This window comes from Myripristis murdjan, chromosome 11 (genome assembly GCF_902150065.1).
Source record: "Myripristis murdjan chromosome 11, fMyrMur1.1, whole genome shotgun sequence".
Taxonomy (NCBI): Eukaryota; Metazoa; Chordata; class Actinopteri; order Holocentriformes; family Holocentridae; genus Myripristis; species Myripristis murdjan.
The window spans coordinates 16,998,626-17,016,929 of NC_043990.1; the positions used below are offsets into that span (position 1 = coordinate 16,998,626).

The 18,304-nt window shown below is 44.2% G+C and overlaps 2 protein-coding genes across 3 annotated transcripts in view; both read left to right on the forward strand.

Moving 5' to 3' along the window:
• The window catches only part of pag1 (phosphoprotein membrane anchor with glycosphingolipid microdomains 1), a 55,756-nt gene extending 44,672 nt beyond the window's left edge, over nt 1–11,084 (forward strand). The window contains exons 5-9 of the mRNA XM_030063970.1: nt 1,116–1,215; nt 1,657–1,826; nt 3,019–3,450; nt 8,063–8,122; nt 8,574–11,084. Of these exons, the coding sequence (XP_029919830.1) occupies nt 1,116–1,215; nt 1,657–1,826; nt 3,019–3,450; nt 8,063–8,122; nt 8,574–8,936 (1,125 nt within the window). The 3' untranslated portion in view covers nt 8,937–11,084. The remainder of the gene's footprint in view (nt 1–1,115; nt 1,216–1,656; nt 1,827–3,018; nt 3,451–8,062; nt 8,123–8,573) is intronic.
• Nucleotides 11,085–13,292: 2,208 nt separating this feature from the next.
• Nucleotides 13,293–18,304, forward strand: part of znf704 (zinc finger protein 704) — a 54,731-nt gene continuing 49,719 nt past the window's right edge. For both annotated transcript variants that reach the window (XM_030064168.1, XM_030064169.1), the window contains exon 1: nt 13,293–14,097. In XM_030064168.1, the coding sequence (XP_029920028.1) occupies nt 13,837–14,097 (261 nt within the window). In that variant the 5' untranslated portion in view covers nt 13,293–13,836. The remainder of the gene's footprint in view (nt 14,098–18,304) is intronic.

The following is an 18,304-nucleotide window of genomic DNA, read 5'->3' on the forward strand; positions in this document are numbered from 1 at the left end:
CAGATTGAGCCACCAAGTTTGCAAAAATCCACCCTGCTGAAATGTCCTTGAGCCAGACACCGAGTGGCCTCCAGCTCCATGCTGCTGCTCGGTAGCTCTGACCTCCCTGTAGGAGGGCAAGGGAAAGGAGAATTTCCCTGTGGGTAACAGTAAAGTACAGAATTACCTTATGGCAGCATGTTACTCCTCCATGGAAGTGCTGTGCTGGACTGTTTTCACTTTTCTTGACTTGCTCTGTGTGTGTTATTGAAAATGTTACGTGATATTAAGCAACATCAAGTGTGCCTATTTACAACACTTCGAGTGACACAAATTATTCCCTAAACTTTTCTGTTCTGTTTGTGAGTGGTCAGCTGTTTGTGAGATGCCTAGAAAAACTCATCTCATATTGTCATTGCTAGACTTGCTCCAATTATACCTACTGAACATTTTCCTATGGAAACTACATCAGTGTTGAAGCTAGCTGCTATGGTGCCCTGGGCGAACAACCCACCAACAAAAACTGTGTTTGTCTCCCTGCCCAAACCAGGCCTTTACGCCAACCAGAAAAAATGTGACTATATGTCTGAAACTGTATAATCACAGTACTATGAATGAATTGTGGGTTTATCTGGTACCCTTTAGTTTAGATTGCTTTTACTTGTACTGTGTAAAGTTGATACAAGTTGGCATAAGAGGTGTGCTATTTTTGCTTGATTCATCATCCATTACAACCTAGAATCAGGATGCCCACTCCGACAGCGTTATGACATCACAATGTGCAAATGAGCGATAGAAAACCACAATGTCGCGTCACCATTCCAAAATAAATTAATAAATAAATAGATAAATACCCGGTAAGTTTCCTCTGTGGGCTGCTCACACCGAAATCTGCCCGTGCCATGATGTTTTGACTGTATAGATGCTGCGGTGGAAGTTGACAAGGGCGACATGATTTCTGTTCCCTTCAGGAATTAAAAGATTCGTTTTATTTTTTTGGTGTGATCTGTAATCATAATCACCTACCACAAGATGTTCATGCGTTGTAAATGCTGTGGTCAGTTTTACTAGCGTCAAGGTGATTTTCCAATGAAGCCTCAGAACTAACCAGCATGACGTGCCGTGTTGTGTTGCAGGTGTCAGAGAGAGAGACGTTCAGCCAATCAGCAGACAGCCCAGGGACAGACCTGGCCATCAGCACAACCTCTCACAACGGCCCTCTAACCAGCGGTACAGGTAAGACAGGATGTTCAAATTAGTGCAGCACATCATCTCTCCACTGTCCATGACGTTAACCGTTGTAACTCCATGATATTAACACTAGTGGAATTGCTGGCACAGTGCAATATGTCTCGGCTGTCCGTGAGGTTTAGCACATGATATTAACATTTGCTTAGCTTCATTGTCAATGAATGTTGGTCAGATTCACAGTGGTCACATTCTCAGTGGTTGTTTTTGTCCTAAGAATATTATTTTATTATTTTCCCTGGGTCAGTATGAGATATTGTAGAAGTGCAACACATTGACAGCTGTCCTTAGTAGTGAATTTGTATACAGTGATGAAAGGGGGCGAATTGTATGTGCCTCAGTTTAAAGTAAAAAAAAAAAAAAAAAACATGAGTATACCTCGCTCTCAGTGAAGAAAACAAAGAGACTCTTTTTCTCCGCCCCCTCCAGTTCTGACAGACACCCAGGACACCAGTCCCCAGCCGTCAGAGGAGCTACTCTCCAGCCAATCAGAGCTCAGGTCCTCCAAGTGTCCTCAGGACCGCGAGCTTCCCAGCATCCCTCCTAACAGCGCCCTTATCGGTGACGGGCCCCCAGCCTCAGGGGACGGCACCTATGAGGTCAGTGCTTGATTCACCTCAGGAAGCCACAGTCACGTTTTTACTTGAACCAGACTTGATTTGATTGGTTGGTGGGTTGTTTGGCTGGTCGACTAATTGATTGATTCAGTCAGCTTAGAGTGAAAATATAATGTTGACAAATGGAATTATTGCTTTTTTTCTTTTTTTTCACAAACAGAAGGTTGCCACAAGAGGCTGAATTTAATGGAAGGGCTGACTGATTGATTGAGTGATTGAGTTTGCAGTCTGACAACAGCATCACAAAATGCATAAAACTGTGCATTGTTTTCAGCCATCTAGTGCACCCTTTTTAAAAAATGCAAAAAGTGGGGTAGCCAGCAAAAGCAAATATGGGTGTGTGTGATGATGGATCACCAGTCTCTATCAATATTATGGTTTTCTACTTGCAACACTTGTCATGCTTGAGTCGTGGCCAGAAGTGAAACACAGTTGAAAACCTGAGCGAGAGCGTGAGAAAGAGAGAGAGAGAGAGAGAGAGAGAGAGAGAGATCCAATTGGTGCCAGCGTTATTTCAAATTCTAGTGGAGATCCCAAGGTGTCCAAAGATATCAAATATGTCCCGCTGCATTACAGGGAAATGTATATAAAATGCTGCACAAGACATCTCAGTAATTTCTGTTTGATGTAACGGTGCAGCCATAAAACAATGGCATCTTGGGTTTGAATATTTCACTAAATCCACTGAGAGACATTCCCAACACAGTTACAATATCCGGGGCGAAAAAAAACCAACAATCGAAAACAGAAGCTTTAGCTGTCACGTTTCAATGTCAGCCCCTAAAAATAAAAGAAGAAGGGCTTCTTTGTAGACTCATAGAAGAGGGGGAGCTCGCTGCTCTCTGCCATTATGCTCCACTGTAGCTGCGGCTGCTCTGTGTGCAGCAAATTTGGAGAGTTTACCGACAGAAAAATGGAAATGCGCCCCCAATAAAGCAAAACAGTGCCACCAGTGCAATGTAGGTTTCCAGCGTCTGCTGTGAAACAGAGTGTTGAGGGTGAAACTTCTCTTTAATTTGAAAAACAAAATGTTGAAATTAACACAGGATTTCGCTATAGACATCATAACCGTGTATGCAGCTCATAAAATGTGATTTGGTGCTTATTTCCTCTTGGCTAAAGATGAATTGACAGCCATGTTTAACAATGCAACGTCTGATGATGCAATCTCCAGATGGTGAAGGAGATGGCGGTGGCGTCGCGTGACGTCAGCGTGGAAGACTCCCTGTACGAAACGGTGAAAGAGCTCAAAGACCCCCCCGCGCAGCTCGGCCTGCCCAACGGTACCTCCCACCTGAGCCCCGCCGACTCCCCCCATCACCCCCCCGCTCTGCTCAACGGCCACCTCAGCCCCTGCACCCCTGAGCGGGGGCCCCTGTGCGCCGGGGTGGAGTACGCCTCGGTTGACCTGAATAAGAAGAGCCGCTACAGCGCCGACATGGAGGCCAAAAGGCGCTCGGATAATGCCGGCGCCCCCCCGCACAGGCCGCCGGAGGAGCCTGAGGACGACTTGCCCCCGCCGGTGCCCGAGAAGGTTCTGGATGAAAACGACAACCAGCCAGGGATGGTTAATGGGGTGGTGGGGGCTGGGCTACACAATGGAGAGGTAAGGAGGGTGTGTGTGTGTGAGTTTGTGCACATGGTCTCACACCTGTAGATTTTAGTCTGGCAATATTTGCAAATGCAACAGAGAAAACTCAAGTGGAGGGAAATGCACAATGGAGAAACCGAAAACAAAGAAAAAGCGTCAATGGAAAGACATCTCCAAAACTCCCATATGAATTTGCACTAAGATTTCTCTAGTGATAGACATCCCCCCCCCCTCTCTCTCTCCATCTCTCTCTCTCTCTCTCTGCCAGTCCCTGGTGCTGGCATCAGCCAAAGTTAGCTGGCTGGAGGAGAGAAGATGGAGAACAAAGGGAAAAGGGAGACACATCTCCTACACAATTATCATCTGCTAAGCTGCCTGCTCAATGTCGCTGTAGGGAGAAAGAAGGAGAGAGGGAGAACATGAGTCCACGCGAGAAGAGAAGGGGGGGTCGAGGAGAAAGTGTAGGAGGGAAAGGGAGGAGAAAAATAGGAGATAGACAGAGGGAGGAGAAAGTGACAGATAAAACAGATAGTGATGGAGAAATGGGAAGAGAGCAGCAAGACGGAGAGAGAGGTACAATGGGTGAAACAGCGAGGGAGAGAGAGAGAGAGAGAGAGAGCATACAAATAAAGCCATTTATAGTGGAGAGGGAGGTCGAAGAGGATGGCATGAGGGGGAGAACATAGAGGATAGAGGAAGGAGGAGCGGTGGGAAGAAAAGAAGAGGTAGCTGCTCGGTGACAGCGAGCGGAGCTGTTGCTGCTGCCACCTCACTGTGTTGTTTCTCACATGCAGAGATCCATCAGGGAAAGACACACACACACACACACACACACTCCAGCAAACACACACAGTGAGCTTAGAAAGAATTGCATCAGGCGAGCTGAAGCTGACAAACTCATAACTGCGCCGAAACACACACACACACACACACACACACACACACACACACACATCAGAGCGTCGTTCTGCCACACAGCTGCGTGAGGAGGCGTCTGTTCTACTTTGTGGTTCTTCCTCATCTCCCCTCTTGTCTCCCCTCCACTCTTCATTTCTCGGCATCTCTTCCCACTTCTCCGCTCATTCTTCTTCTCCGTTCCTGTCTTCATCTTTCTTCCTCCCTCCCCTCCCCTCTCTGCACTTCTCCTCGCCTTGACTCTCGCATCCCCATATTTCTCTCCGCTCGCTTATTTTAGTGCTGCCTCTCTCCTGCATCCAGCTCCTTTCCTTTCCTCTTTTGTTAATCTCTTCTCTTCTCCTCTCCTCACTTCTCCTCTCTCCCCTCCTTTTAATCCCATCTCTCCATTCCTTTGTCTCGCCTGTTGTGGCCAATTAGTTAATCACTGATGGTGCTGCTCATTTGGACAGCAGGCGAGCCTAGCCTTGTCTGACCCCGGTGCTGTGATGAAATACTGAACCACTGAGCCCCAGTACCTCCAAACCACCCAGCAGACAGACTCACACACACACGTTTACATACACACACTCAAAAAATATGACCGTATTGACTCATTTATTCTTATGCTGTGTGTGTATGTACACATAGCACCCCGTATATATGTGCATCTACACATACCTCATCGGGATGTCTAGTCAGCATTAATTCTGTATCTTGTATCCCATCCCCCAATATTACACACACACACACACACACACACACACACACATAGACACACCAACATTTATTTGTCTACATATATTTTCATACACATAGACTCCCTGGGGCTGATTTAAGGTTAACCCCGAATGTTCCAGGCTCCCTGTGGTTTATGCTTGTGTATGACCAGGAGTTGTTGGTGATTTGTCTTGTCACATCAAGCATGTGTGTGTGTGTGTGTGTGTGTGTGTGTGTGTGTGTGTGTGTGTGTGTGTGTGAGTGTGAGTGAGTGAGTGTGTGAGTGTGTGTGTGTGTGTACTGTGTGTTTGTCTGAGCCTAGTGAGTGCCAGCTGGCCACCATCACCATGACAGTTAGTCTGGCTTCATGATGGATGACATGGGCTCTAGGAACACGCTCACTTTCTCTCTCTCTCGCCCTCGTTTTCTCTCTCTCTCACACACACACACACACACACACACACACACACACATACGCACAAACACACACATACATGCATATGCTGGGATCTCTGTATGTGAATGTCTGAGAGGCATTCCCTTAGGTAGAAGCCAAGTGAATGCCACACACACACACACACACACACAGGCACACACATGCACATAGGCACACAGAGAGGCAGGCTTTGTCTGCATACGTTCCCATAGTTTCTGGGTTAATTCGTAGTTCAGGCGGACACACACCCACTGCACAAAGCCTGTCTCACCTTTGTTCCACAGCCTCTGCGAGCCCGTTGACTTGTACAGCTACTGGACCGTCGTGAACAATGTTAATGCTTGTTTGCAATCATTTGACTGGGTGTTGCCTGCGGGCTTGTGATGTAAGGTGGAGGAAATGAATTTGACCTAGCCAGTGGGCTGCTGGGATGCGGAGCTACACAGGGGACACATTCCACACAAACTGGGATATTCAGTATGTCAGCACCGTTGAACTGCCTGTCGCTATAGGCAATGACTATTGTTAGATAGGTGTGTTTTCCTGTGTGGATTTGGTTATTTACTGCGCCTGTGTGTGGCGTAATGTAATGTAATTTGAAAATGCGTGCACGTGGCTTATATATGTATTGGTTAATTTGGAACTGTGCCTTGTGCATAGGCCTGAAAGAGGGTGAGCAAGACAGAGAGTGCAGATAACAGTCCGGGTTTATGTATTCGTAGCAATTTATCCATGTGTATGTCAACATGCACGCCAGCATGACTGACACATTGGCACCTGAGTCGTCCATCTTCTCAGGCGACTGTAATCAGCTTACTGTCGTACCGCGTGTCCTGTATGTCTGTGTGCCTGCTTCTTACACATGAACACGGCCGCATAATCCCCTTTCTCCCTCTCACATACACACACAAACATAAACACGCACGTTTTCTTTGTAATTTCACTATGTATTAATATAATATCACTGAAATTCAATATGTCTGGGTGTATAGACACAAAACAGGCACCCATCGATAAAGTTGTGGTTATATCTTCTTTTTCTCACTCTGTTTGAATAACGCAGAACTATAAATATTAGCTTAATATACATAAAGAGAGCATCAGTGTTTGATTTAGCTCTGATTGCAAGGAAAATGCATCAAAAGCACGCTGAATAGCCCGTGCTTTCTGTTGACCATGCCACTGAGTAAATGAGATTGGCACTTTAATTTACAGAGATACTTGAGCCAAGACTATGGGGACTGTGAATTAGATGAACAAATATTGTGAGAGACACTCTGAGGTGCTGTGACAGGGTCAAGTCACCTGCGCCCGTGTTTCATGAAAAGAGTCCTCCGGGGCAATCCGCCTAATTGGTTGGCTAATTGAAGCAAAATGAAAAAGGCATCTGCTGCATCACAGAGTGCGTTGGATCTATAAAAGTAATCATGTCTCCAAACATGCGTTATCCATAAAGTAATCATATTGATTTACACTCTTAGTAGAAGAAGCTAGAGAAATTAGGGAGGCTGCACAAGTGTGAAGATACTGTGACACACTGCTGGGATGACTGGCCTGATGGATGATCTCCGTGCACAGTTTTTCACGTCGTTACAGAACACAAGGGTGTAACCGGTGTGGGAATATACCTTTGACACTGCTAGCACTGTGCCTCAACAAGTGAGCACTAACACAGCTGTCCAGCATCAGTATGTCCAAGAACACAGTATACCTTATTTTATAGTCTGAATCGAGTCCACAAAGAATACTAAAAAAGGAGCTTTTTTTCAGAGATATGTATAAAAATTTTATGTGATGTACGCTATTTGGTCAATGGTAGCAGGGATATTGACATTCTTTTTAGACTCCCGAGGTGTTTGTTGGCGCTGTCAGATGTGCTTTGTTGATTAATGGCTCTCCCATCGATCATAAGGCGCTGTGGACAGAGGCTGTGCACAATAACATCACGCTCTCTGTCTCCGCATATTGACTTTCAATCAATAATTTTCTTAATGAATGAGTGGTTATATACAACATTAGCTGCTTGTGTATCACAAGCAGAAATGGCATATACAGAGGCAGTCTCCCTCTACTTGTGGGAAGAGTTTATTAGCCGACTGTACTGATGACCAATCAAGCCGTAAGGCATTGATAAAGATTTTACGGTGGTGTTTTGTTTTTAATAAATCGTTTGCTAGTGATTTTAGTAATGCTGGTGTAAATCCGTGGGGATTGAAACCATTTCACAAAATTGCATACCTTGAAAGTACTGCACTTGTTCTAAGTATTATGAAAGCTTGTGATAGTAAAAGGCACCCCTTGCATATGGGCAGGAAAAAGCAATTTATTTATTTTACAACAGAAAGATGGCACTAATTTCTCTTATTTTAAAATGTGTTGGAAGCTTTTCAGTGTTATAAAGAAGACTTCATCAGGCCTTAATATGGAGGGCTTCTAAAAATGCTTTCTTCTAGGAGAAGCATGTACCTGCTTTGTAGCCTTGGGAGTGTTTTAAACTTCTGATTCTGTATTCAGTCTTGTCTTATCATACAGTGGCTTCCATATCTAAATCTATCTTTTTGTTCTTTCCTCCACCAGTTACACTCCCCTCTATCTCCCTCACCAGGGCTCGACAACCACATTGTGTCAGACAATGAGGTAAGTGTCTGTTAAACTCCCTTATTCCCCAACCTGTCGTTTCCAGTCCCGAGACAGCAGCACTTTACACTGTGAATGCCAATGCTCCAAGCACCTAAGAGATATGAAAAAAGTATGGAAACTCGGAAAAGAGAGCATTCAGCCTCAGCAGCTGAATTAGTCACATGACATCAGACAATACCCTACGAGAGAAAAACCTGGCTTGCAGCGATGAAATCTGACATGCTCTTTTAGTAGTACAAAATACATTAGTGTTTTCATTCAGTGATTTTCTTGTGCAGTTTTCATGTGCAAGTTGCTCTTATCTTGTCTCATTTTGTTCTGTGATCTTTTTTTCATAATTCAGTGAATAGAATTAACTTAATCATGACATTTTTTAACAATTAGCACGTCCAGAGAAATTATGAAGGTAATAAACATGAAATCTTGTTTCTTTTCTTCTTGTCCTCAGTCGGCAGTGTATTCTACAGTCGACAAACCAAACTGTGGCGATGCCGTAAACGAGGAAGAGAAAGAGCATGATTACAGCAGCATTGGAGAGATCAAAGGTCTTGTCCCTGCCTCCTCCTCCAGCGATCTCTATGCCACTGTCCGGGATATCTACCCCCAGCCTGACAGTCCTCCACCAGGTGAAGAACACCTCTTGGACAACCCGGACCCTGGCTATGAAACCATCCGCATCCCTAAGACTGGTAGCTCGGACGATGGTCACAGAGCTGGGCTGGGGGCGGAGGGGTTGGACGCCGCCAAGGCAGAGCCTGACTATGAGAGTGTCGCAGAGTTGGGCCTGAACCGGGAAACGTCCCGCCTCTGACTGTACTCTTCTTCATCTGTGGCAGTTGTTGTGAAAAGCTCATGAAGGTGGTGTCTCCGAACAGATCTTACGGACTATATTCCAGGACTTTGAACTTGCTACCAGGCATGCTGTTGGTGCATGACTTGGGGAAATGGCAGAAATGGCTCACCATAGCATCCTGGCTTTTAATCATCATCGCATGAATGTCCTCTTTACAACTTGGGTACATTTGAACATATCTGAACTTGACTCTCTTAACAAAATGATCAACCAGGGTGAATGGCACTGTTATTGGTACTAGCAAAGGAACGTTTAAATGGTTGTATCTCAGTCACTGGGCATTAACCATGTGCACTTTGGAACATCACATTTTCTCCTACAGTATATACACTGACATATCTTTAACATTTCACATCATAATTTTGATTTTATCATATAAGAAGCTGAGAAACTATGAGTCGACATTTAAAATCACTAGGTTATGTTTAGTTATTAGCCATTGTCACGTCAATATCCAGTCACAAAACGCTGGGGACACTTTGTCAGTGCCTGTGATATCAACAATACCAAAAACTCAGTGCTGTAGAGTCACTATTTTCACTTACTCACTTGAAGGTAACGTCAATTTGGATACCCCTGCTCCAACAGTGAGTGATTTTGTAACTTTTATCAGGTGAGTCAGTTTCTGTAACAGCTATTATGCAGGTGTGAGATGGCATCTGTTTCCTGGCTGTTCCTTAGAAATGCCTGTGAATGGATTCTTGGCATGGCACTGGGCATGGCACGCTAAGGGCTCAGCCAGTCACATCTGTCCCTGCCTTTACCCGTGACCAGATAGTTGGTAAGGACAAAGATATCATTTGGCAGATGATGGCGATTAGAGAAACTGACTTTCTGACATCTTTCCTCGAGGCCATCCGTGTAAATTTATGGATCCAAAAAAGAAAATGACTCTGTAACAAAATGGAATTAGTCATCTGCCAAACCACAATGGAAACAAGGGTTGAAGGAAGGAGGTGCAGCTGCACACAGGGTAGTGGTTCCAAAATGCATTTATAAAAAAGCATTTTTTAAATGTTTTACAGTCCATGTTGACATTGTATAATTCATATTTATTTGAAGACACATATTGTGTAATTGTTAGTTGTTATGGAGTATGTCTGTGAATGCAGAGTGTATAGGGTTTTATAAAAGTTGCGTGGAATTTTGCTAAGATACTAAATGAACGGTGGTTTGTGAAGGTGATGACAGCTGTAAAGGTACACTTTTCCTGATTTTTTTTTTTTAAGGTTACATTGTCAAAAAAAAGAGAAGAAAAATATGGTGAGACTATATTTACATGTTGTGATCTCTTAATCCTGTGAACTACTCAAGTGAGTTTTCATCCTTTGAACATTTTGCGCAAGGGTCAAAAAATATTCACAATGTGATAAAATGGAAGAGCAAACTTGTACTAGTAGTGCAGCTGTATTGATTGTGTATTTTTTTTTTTTTTGACATGTTTTTGTTTTTGCTTACTCTACTGTAGGTACGTATACAGTCTTTATTCCAGCTGGCATCCCTGATGATTTTAAAGCACAAGGGTTTAATATTATGGTACTGCATTTGTATACAGCTTATCAAAAGCATCATCACAGTCCCGTATCATACCTGCACAATTTAAATATCCAATGCTTTGTAACTTAGTATTAGCACTCTGACAACACCATATCTGTAGCTCGTACTGACGACATGCCAAGCAAGGCTTGTATATAGTTAAGAGTACTATTTTATTTTCTTGCCAGAAATTTTATGTAAGCTTTTACTTATTTGTACAATGTCCAGAGTGGTATTGATTATTTTAAAATATGCCTGTTAAGAGCACTGATGTACGTCTGCAATGTTGCTTTAAGGGAAACCGAAACCTGTTGTCCAGTGGCTTCTGTTGTTTATCGTAATTCAAAGTTGTCAAAAACTTTTGGGGTTTGACAAGTAGTAACCAATCAGATGTCAAAAATATGGTACAAAGTGTTGGTACATGAATTTTAACAAACAGTAAGGTTGGTACTTTTATTAAGAAAAAAAAAAAAAAGAATTGTCTGAATAATGTTTGATGTTTAGTTATAAATACAGTAACAGGGCCATTGCTTTGTGTAAATACCTCTTTCAGTGGCATTTCCCTCTTGCAGAAAAAAATAGTATCGTAATCTATTTCCACCCTTATCCAAATGTTATGTTATTACATCATATCCAGTCTGAGTTCATGTTTCGTTAGACATGTATGAGCTTGCTGGCGGTACAGACAAACACAGATATTCCTGGCTGATTGCTATTAGATTCACAAACGCTATCAGCCATTTTGAAATCCTGTTACATTTTCCAGCATTGCTAAAATAAAAGTGTATTTGAGATGCATTGCGTTCCCTGTGTTTTTTTTTTATTATTATTATTTGAAGAGAAGTAAATGAAGGCCTCGGCAAAATGACATTACATGCCATTCTGTGGAGAGAAATTGTCAGTGTGATTAACACTTATGAAAACACATGATCCTTTTATTACATTCCCACAGTGTAGCAGGATGTAGTTGTGTTCATAGAAATGCCATAAAGGGCCTACAAGGGAATGAGCAGTCAAAGGGGGATTTTTAAGTGCCTAATCTAATCAAGATATCACACACAAACACATACAGTCATCAGTTTTTACCTAAAAAAAAATATGCATTGTCTGTCTCCTCCTCTGACTTCCCCTTCACTCTATCTCAGCACAGACACACTGTTGTCAGATACTTTGCGAACAAACATACTTGGTGTCATCCTTGCTCTCTCTCTCGCTCTCTCTCTCTCTCTCTCACACACACACACACACACACACACACACAAACACACACACTCCTTCAGAGAGTGGGGGTGCAGCAGGGTGCAACTGAAAGAGACTCCCTCACTGCCCCTCCCTCAGCCCCGCCACTCCAATAATGAGACCATTTGTTCCCTCTATAACCATCAAACAATTCCTGGGTGACACCCGCCTTTGATCACAGGGCAAAGTCTATTTTGGCAGTTATGGTCACATCTGTCACCCCACTATGTCCAGTTTCCCGTCTCCACATGTAAATATTTGATGATATGAATTATTCTATTAAAAAAAATATCTAATGAAGTGTGTCATTGTGTCCCTTTATTCATGGGGATGTGATCAAGCTGATAAAATGCTTATATATATATATATATATAAAATCGCTTATTTGCCTTCCTTACACATTATGTTTGACATGCATTAGGCTATTTGTTACTGTGAGAACCTTCCTGGGTGTTCTGTCTGTTACACTGGCTTATAATTAGGTTGAATAAGATTGCTTGTCAACTTAATTTATGAAATTAGATTCTCATTTTGCACAACATATAAGAGTATGAATATCCCACTTGTGCTGTGATATGCGGTCCTACTGTAATAAAGTGCACTAAATGAGGGACAATGTGACCCATTACTCCTGGCTATCATTACTTTTGATGTCAAATGACAATACCACAGGACTTTCTGGTTAGAAACATGCCCGTAATAGCAAAAAAGCACATGGCACCACCACCAGGGGCCCAAAGCCCCAGGTTCACAGCTGTAAATCTGCATCCTCACACATATTTGCATACTACCTCCACTATATTTAGTAACTGTACAGAGGGCACGTTTTAGTATTGTTTGCTTAACCTATCTGATGGTGTGTAGCAGGCTAGGATTTGCACTTAACTGGGTGGGCTCCTGCCTTGCAGAGGCAGGATGTGCAGGATTGAATGGACGCCGGCACCAGGGAGCATGCTTCCCCTGGGGCTCCTACTGAGACAAACCGACCATGCTTGGTACATTAGATTAAGAGCCACAAGAAATGGGTAACCTGTTGTGTTTACACTCAACAGTGCAACTAGTGTTTACTTTCATAAACCAGGTCATAGTAGCACAGCAGCAGCCCCTCCACACTTGGAAAATGGAGGCTGCACGCCTTTAACAACTTGGGCGTTAGGATCAAGCCTGTCTGCCTGCTCAAAGTTTCCCTTTCTGTAGCCTACATTCCCCCCTTTTTTCTTTTTTCCTCATTTTTTTCTCGATCTTCCAAAGCCCCCTCCCTTCTCGTTTCCTCTCCATCCTTGCGTCATTGTTTTGAATGGAGCATCCTCCCGGCTTGCATTACCTTCTGTCGGAGGGAAAGGGGGAGCGTAGGGGCTTGTGGAGGCGTGTGCTGCGCCGACCAATCACAGCCCGCCTAGGCCGCCGGACCGCACATGTTTACAGGCAGCATTCCGCCGGTAGAGGCTCTGATAGGTCGGAGCCGCGTCCGAACTGGATTCCTGTGCATCTGGATCCGGAGTCACCAAGCGCCGTATTTACTGTCCTTTTCACCTTCTACAGAGGAAGAGTGGCGTATAGTATGGAGCAGAGTTAAACAATTCGACGTTTATGCCACCTTTCGCCGACGTTCTTGCCATTTTTTCGCGGACAAAGCGATATTATCCGGAAATCGTGTACAAATGGCATTATCGTTCCCGAAAGTGGCGGTTCCTCCGTGCTTTACCGCCGCCTCCCCAGCTCGCAGGGAGCAGTGGGGAAAACAAACAGGTCGAACGGAGGAAGATTGGTAGCCGGTTGGATGTGGAGGTTGTTTAGCGGCGAATGAATCGCTCTTCGCGTCGTGAATTTTGGCAGGTGTAATTCCAGCTTCTTTTGCATTATTTTTGTGCTTTCGAGTACAGTGCATTTAGGACGCTGTCGGGAGTTTTCGCCCTCCGAGTATGTTGCCGCTTTCTAACATTTTGTCAGGGCTGTTGGAGCGCGTAGTCTACCCGCTGCGGTTTTGTGTTTTCCTTGACGTTGTTTATCGATTATAATTCGACGTTTATCGATTTAAATCAAGCGGTTTGCCGGCTCTGACTTCAGTGGGACATTTTTAGCCATGCACACGAGGCGTTTGGTGAAACGGTCGATCCTCGGTAGTCGCGTTTATGCGCCGAGTCCGACGGGGGACGGTGCCCCGGTGACAGGAGTGGTCCAGGCTGTCAAGCAGGAAAACAGAGACGTCTCGACCACGGGACCCCGGCGCAGCGTCTACACCGTGCTAATGCAAGACGGAAGCCTCAAGGAGTTCTCTGAGGACGAGATAGCTGCAGGGTTCAACCACTCGGCAGCCAAAGCTCCGCTCAAGTCCAGTTTGAAGGTGTGTGTATGTGTGTGTTTGTGTGTGTGTGTGTGTGTGTGTGTGTGTGTGTGTGCAAGAGAGCGCCCGGCCGGGCCGCCAGCGCTGCTCTGTTATTGTTGTGCGGTGTGTTGCAGCGTTTAACCGCTTCCTGCACAGAGCGGATTTCTCACTGCCGCCGCTGCTACCGCTGATGACAAATTTCACCGCTGTGGCAAAACCAACATCGTTCAGGATGGTCATATGTCGATATTTTGTTGCATATTGCATCAAACAACGGACTGTCATGATATTTTGCGACATCAGATATATGGGACAAAGGGCTTGATAGGGCCTGCGCAATGTTTATGTGGGCTAGTGGGTGGGTATAGCCGAGGCAAACAAACACGCTCTGACTGCAGCGTTTTTGGATTGATGTGAGGAGCTGCTCCGAGTTTTTTTTTTTTTTTTAATATATTTTGCACAGATTCTCATGGTTTGTAGAATATCTATGATAGATGATATTGTGAGCTCTGCCTCTAAATAAATACATGCAATCACAGTGGAATATTATTCTTAGTCTGATTGTTATTATTATATTGCCATTTTCAGTTTTATTGATAAATGATGCAATTTGTCACCCAAATATTAAATAGTCCGACGCTGCACCGCAAAGCTATTTTAAAATGTTCTTGAAGGGAAATGTGGGCTTCATGTAGCATTTAGTGACAGCATAGGACGTTTTGATGATGTCCAATTCGTGGTCCTAATTAGCAGTGACCTAATTGCCTCAATTTCCAAGTTGTATGCTTTGGTGTCACATGGCTACAAACAGAGATGTTGCGAGGAGAGAAGCCAATTCAGCCCTCGGATGAAAACACTGCCTCTACCAGAGGGAAAGAGTGTGTGTATTGAATATGTGTATTGTGTGTGCTCTGTCCTTATGGTGAGGGAGTGACTGTGAGGAATGCATGTGACTGAATAACGGCATGTACTCTGATTTATTTTCATTTGTGTGTTTGTGTGTGTGTGTGTGTGTGTGTGTGTGTGTGTGTGTGGTGGTAGTGGTGGGGGGGTGTTATGAGGACATTTTGGGTGGTCCTCACAGTGGAAAAAGGCAAAATTTGACTCACTGGTTAGGTTAACAATTAGGATTAGGTTAAGCTTAGGGTTATGACTAGTGCTATGCATAAATTGGTTATGACTAAGATTTGGGAAAGACTGTAGACAGTGAATGTAAGTCAATACTGTGTCCCCACAAAGACAGTAAAGCCAACGTGTGTGTGTGTGTGTGTGTGTGTGTGTGTGTGTGTGTGTGTGTGTGTGTGTGTGTGTGTGTGTGTGTGTGTGTGTGTGCGCGCGTGTGTGTGTACATGTATGTGTCCCTTAGTCTGTGTTTTGTTTTCTTGTGCAGATGAAGTAGGATACATGCTGTAATCCTTGATGTTATTTCAGTTAACCAAATGGAAACGTTAATGCACTGTTTGTTACCGCATGTGGTAATAAACAGTGGGCTCTACACATTCCCTTTTTGTAAATGCTAGTTTTGGGCAAGGCACAGTTCACATACTCAGCAACCTCGCACACATCTCACTCGCTCTCAGAAATGTTTGGGAATCTTAAATGAAGGAGCAAGCCATTACAATTTGTGCAAGCTACTATTAGAAGAACTACACAGAAATGTAAAACTATAACACACAGGAATTCAAGACCACTGCACGCAAAATACAGCTGCACTGTTTGGAGTCACGCTGGGGCATTGAATGATTTGAAATGCGACCTGTATAAGCTGGGGTTCCCTTGTTGTGTGTGTGTGTGTGTCTTTATGTATGCAATGCTGCATTCAAAAAAACTGCTGCAGAATACCAAATGGTCATGAATGGAGGCTGAAACAGTGTAGCTGAGAACACAGCGCAGTGCTATCAGCACAATGGACAAGTCTCTTTCAACACCACTCAATTCCCATGGAGTTTGAAAACAAGACATAAAATGAGGAGGCGGGGTCTGGTGTGCGTGCATGCGTGCATGTGTGTATGTGTGTATGTGTATGTGTGTGTGTGTGTGTGTGTGTGTGTGTGTGTGTGTGTGTGTGTATATGCCTTCCATCTCTGGCTGTGTGTATTTGCACTTGCATGTGTTGTTTTGAGTGTATGGCAGAGTGTAGCGTTTATGGCTGTGTTTGTGTGCCTGCATGCGTTATTTGTGTGTTTTATGACTGAGAGCTTAGAATTTGAAAAGGTGGGGTGGGCTGGCTGGGCATGAGGGCGTAGACTGCCCCTGTTTTAGCAGCTGCTGTACGGCCCCAGCACTGGCATAACAAAGCGGGCACCCCCAGGTTGGCAACGGGTGGACATGCTCCAAAGAATCTGGAGGCCTGGCACGGTGCCCAGGATGGCAAACGAATGCCCCCTGTTCTAGATGGGAGGGAGAGGAGGGACAGAATGCCACTTGTTGACTTGTTGGTTTCTGCGTGTGCGAGTGTGTGTTGCGAGAATGTGAGCGGGGTTACTGGGATTTTCTCACTCCTAACAAAGAGGCGTCAGCGTACTTGTTTTTGTTGCCGGCGCTTTTGTTGTTGTTGTTTCTGTTGTTGTTGTTGATGTTGATCTGTCCCGGAGGCTTGAGTCAGTGAGGCGGGCTTGTTGATAGGAGCTGAGTGACTCTTTGTTCCAGAGCAGTGATCCCAGGCAGGGCGGCGTCGGCTGCTCTCATTGGTTGGCTGGGCAGCATTAGCATGAAGCACAGTAACCACGGGGCCAAGTTTGGATTTGGCCTCCTCTGATCTGGTGTATGAGTAATCATATGGGGGCAAGGAGGTGTGTGTGTGTGTGTGTGTCTGTCTGTCTGTGTGCATGTGTGTGTTTTCCTCACACATACACACAAACTCATAACCTGCTTTAGCTGATCGTTTGTCAAGTGTTAAGATTCTTACACATTTATGGATCATTAGTCAGAATAAATGCTTAAAAGTTTATTCTTTTTTTCTTGTGATTGTGTCTATTCTTCAGTATCTTTCACACCAATTCATTTGGTGTGTCTTTAGCTAAGAAAATGTATAACATAATCATATGTTGCTATTCTGCATGCAAAATGATTTCCTTTGTTAAACCAATAACAGGCTACGTCATATTAGCAGAGCTAATGTCAGGCTAATTCAGTTTTCATGTTGGGTACATATGAGGCACATCCATACTCAGCTGCAGCCTATGATTGCCACAAGCACTTATGATGGGAGTCATTAGTTAGCTGCTGCACCACCACAGGGAACTTCCACAGATGATTGTATAGCCTAATGTATAGTCCTAATTATTGTCCTGGTTTCTCCCTCCCCTCTTTGTTTTGAGCCGTCACAGGCTCGCAGCTGCTTGCCTATAGGCTGATGCAGTGTGTATTTTGTGATGTAAATAGTACTCACTGTACACAGCGCATCCTTCACGCTTGTCATGGTGATCATAAGCCTCATAAGCCACATAGCATCTACTGTATGTAGGTTAGGTTGAGTTTCAAACAATGCCTGGGTATGAGTCTGTAGCTTCGAACATTTTATATACAGATTGCAAATACATCATGGTGCATGATGAAAGTTAAAATCCTGATGCACTCAACAGAGCATTACCTAATCTCTTTGCAAATAAATAAATAAAAAAAAAATGTGAATTGAAAACAAACACCAGTCTGATCATGTTCACTAGCTGCTCAAAGGCCGTCAAAAATCCTTGCAAAAAAAACCATATGGGCCAAAAGACAGAGTAGGTTTGGCATGGGGTTTTATGACGTTTGGTCTGTGGGATTCAATTTATGGTCCGTGAAAGCTTGCTTTATTCTGACCTTTGACCTATAAAGGTGCAAGAATCTTTCTCCTGACAAACTACTGACCAAAGCAAGGAGGTTATGAGTTTCTGTGTGTGTTTGTGTGTGTGTGTGTGTGTGGGTGGGGGTATGTGAGTGGGGGAAACAGAAAGACAGGCAAAGAGAGAGAGGAGAATGCGAGATGAAGAGGGGGATATAAGGGACACTTGGATATTTGCTCATGCGTGCATACACACATTACACATGCACACACACACTCACCAGCTTTGACACATGCAACTCACATTTCACGACCAATTTGGCATGCTTCACAATTTCCTGGCTCCGTGAAATGCCATCATTCATACGCCTGGTGAAAGGAAAGAATTGCCATTGGTTTTATCCGAGGAGTACACTCACCACACACACACACACACACACACACACACACACACAACAC